Raw genomic sequence first — 2,547 nt, forward strand, 5'->3', positions numbered from 1 at the left:
CTTCTGGTATAGCTCTTATAACAAAATTAAACTTTTTTTTTAAAGAAACAATCATGAAGGTCATTACGCCTTTATATAAAATTCTTTCATTATCTACACCTATCATTCTACCACCTTGATATTGCGCTTCTTTCTGCAAATATATTTCATCCATCAACAGCACTATATCTTTATCAATTTTATTTTGGTTTAGTAAACATTTTACAGATTTCAACGGTTCTACCCCACCTTTATTAATTTTTTTCAAAAGGCTAAATGATGGTAGAGGAAACTGTTCTAATAAGAGTTTATAGGCCTGCGCTGATGTATATCGAAGAATAAGGGAATATTGTAAAAGATTTGATGAAAACTTTGGCCGATCAATTGGTTTTTTGTATTTTATTTCATTGAGTTCAGTCATTAAATCATTTGATAAACTATCTTCTTCTAGATAATTTTTTATATATGCTGGAAAATTCTCCAGTACACTTTTTTTCTTTAATACACAGCCAATATTTCAAAACCATGGAGGCAATGGAAGATAAGATGATTTATAGAACAAGGAAACATGTATAAATTCATCAACTACAATTGTTTATGTAACTTTTAAAATACCTAAGTGTTGATTAACTTCTAGTTTAAAAAATATGTATTTGTCATTATATATTTTGAGCTGATACCCTTCTAGGTTAACATTATTTAAATCATTTAAACAGTGAATTTTATCTTTCTCTATAAATAAATTGGATTCATCCTGATTATTTGATGGATGACGGACAGACGGTGGCTTTCTACCCTTCGATATAGTTGGATATACTGATAATGGTATTTTTTCAGGTAAGCAATAAATAGTTGGAACGGGATATAAATCCCAAATTAATGTAACTCTTTTTCCAATTTTTAAATACTTTTCTTCAAAATGTTTAGCACAAATAGCCGAATTTTTACTAGGCTTCCATAACTTTCGATTGATAAATACTACCCACTGATTTAATAAGTCAGGATTATTTTCTGGAAATCCAAAAAGTGGATGCTTTTCAGGAATAAAATTAATTCGATTCTCTTTCTTTTTATATCCAGTTTTACAGTAAATTACAGCACATGTGTTAACCATATTAAGAATATTTGAATAAACTGTTTTAAAATACGTTTATGTAAGTCAAAAAGTTACCCTTCTAATTTTTCGCTCAGAAAAGCAAGATATTCGGCCGTCTAATTATAGTAGGCCATGGGGTGCCTTATTTAATATCAAGCGAAGTGAACTATTATTAGCGAAAAATGAAATGATTGTTTTACAAAATATTCTGATATATATATATATATATTTTTTTTTTTTTTTTTTTTTTTTTTGTTCTTTTTATTACATTATAAATAAGCATTTCGTTACAATACTTAAAATACAAATATATAATAATAAAAACATATATATATATATATATATATATATATATATATATATATATATATATATATATATATATATATATATATATATATATATATATATATATATATATATATATATATATAATAATCGTTATTAAATAATAAAAGAACGCGGGAACTCGTAGAAGACCATACGGTCTTGTCGTCGAGTACCGCTAAGAAATGATCGTGTTAAAATTTATAAAATATTTACAAGATAAGAAATAAGTTAACGAAGTAAGAAACTTAAAATATTCCGTTACAAATACAAGATACATTATTATATATTACAATTGTTAATGATGCATATATAATTTTCATAAATCAATAGTTAAATAGGGGGTAAAAAGGAAGATCACTAAAAAAAAATATATATATATATATATATCAGAATATTTTGTAAAATAATCATTTTATAAAATATTCTGATATATATATATATATATATATATATATATATATATATATATATATATATATATATGTATGTATGTATGTATGTATGTATGTATGTATGTATGTATGTATGTATGTATGTATGTATGTATGTATGTATGTATGTATGTATGTATGTATGTATGTATGTATGTATGTATGTATGTATGTATGTATGTATGTATGTATGTATGTATGTATGTATGTATGTATGTATGTATGTATGTATGTATGTATGTATGTATGTATGTATGTATGTATGTATGTATGTATGTATGTATGTATGTATGTATGTATGTATGTATGTATGTATGTATGTATGTATGTATGTATGTATGTATGTATGTATGTATGTATGTATGTATGTATGTATGTATGTATGTATGTATGTATGTATGTATGTATGTATGTATGTATGTATGTATGTATGTATGTATGTATGTATGTATGTATGTATGTATGTATGTATGTATGTATGTATGTATGTATGTATGTATGTATGTATGTATGTATGTATGTATGTATGTATGTATGTATGTATGTATGTATGTATGTATGTATGTATGTATGTATGTATGTATGTATGTATGTATGTATGTATGTATGTATGTATGTATGTATGTATAATAACTATAAAAATGTGTGATCAAGATCAACAGAAGAAAACTAAAGAGTTAAGCACAGTTAGAATAGATGAAATTAGCCTAG

At 24.5% G+C, this 2,547-nt stretch overlaps 1 protein-coding gene across 1 annotated transcript; it reads right to left on the bottom strand.

The window, feature by feature from the left end:
- Nucleotides 1-574: 574 nt before the first annotated feature.
- On the bottom strand, nucleotides 575-1,093 carry LOC136089581 (THAP domain-containing protein 3-like). Its single transcript, XM_065815633.1, has one exon. It carries the CDS (start codon nucleotides 1,091-1,093, stop codon nucleotides 575-577), a length of 519 nt encoding a protein of 172 aa, XP_065671705.1.
- Between the last annotated feature and the right edge of the window lie 1,454 nt (nucleotides 1,094-2,547).

Source organism: Hydra vulgaris, chromosome 13, assembly GCF_038396675.1.
Source record: "Hydra vulgaris chromosome 13, alternate assembly HydraT2T_AEP".
Taxonomy (NCBI): Eukaryota; Metazoa; Cnidaria; class Hydrozoa; order Anthoathecata; family Hydridae; genus Hydra; species Hydra vulgaris.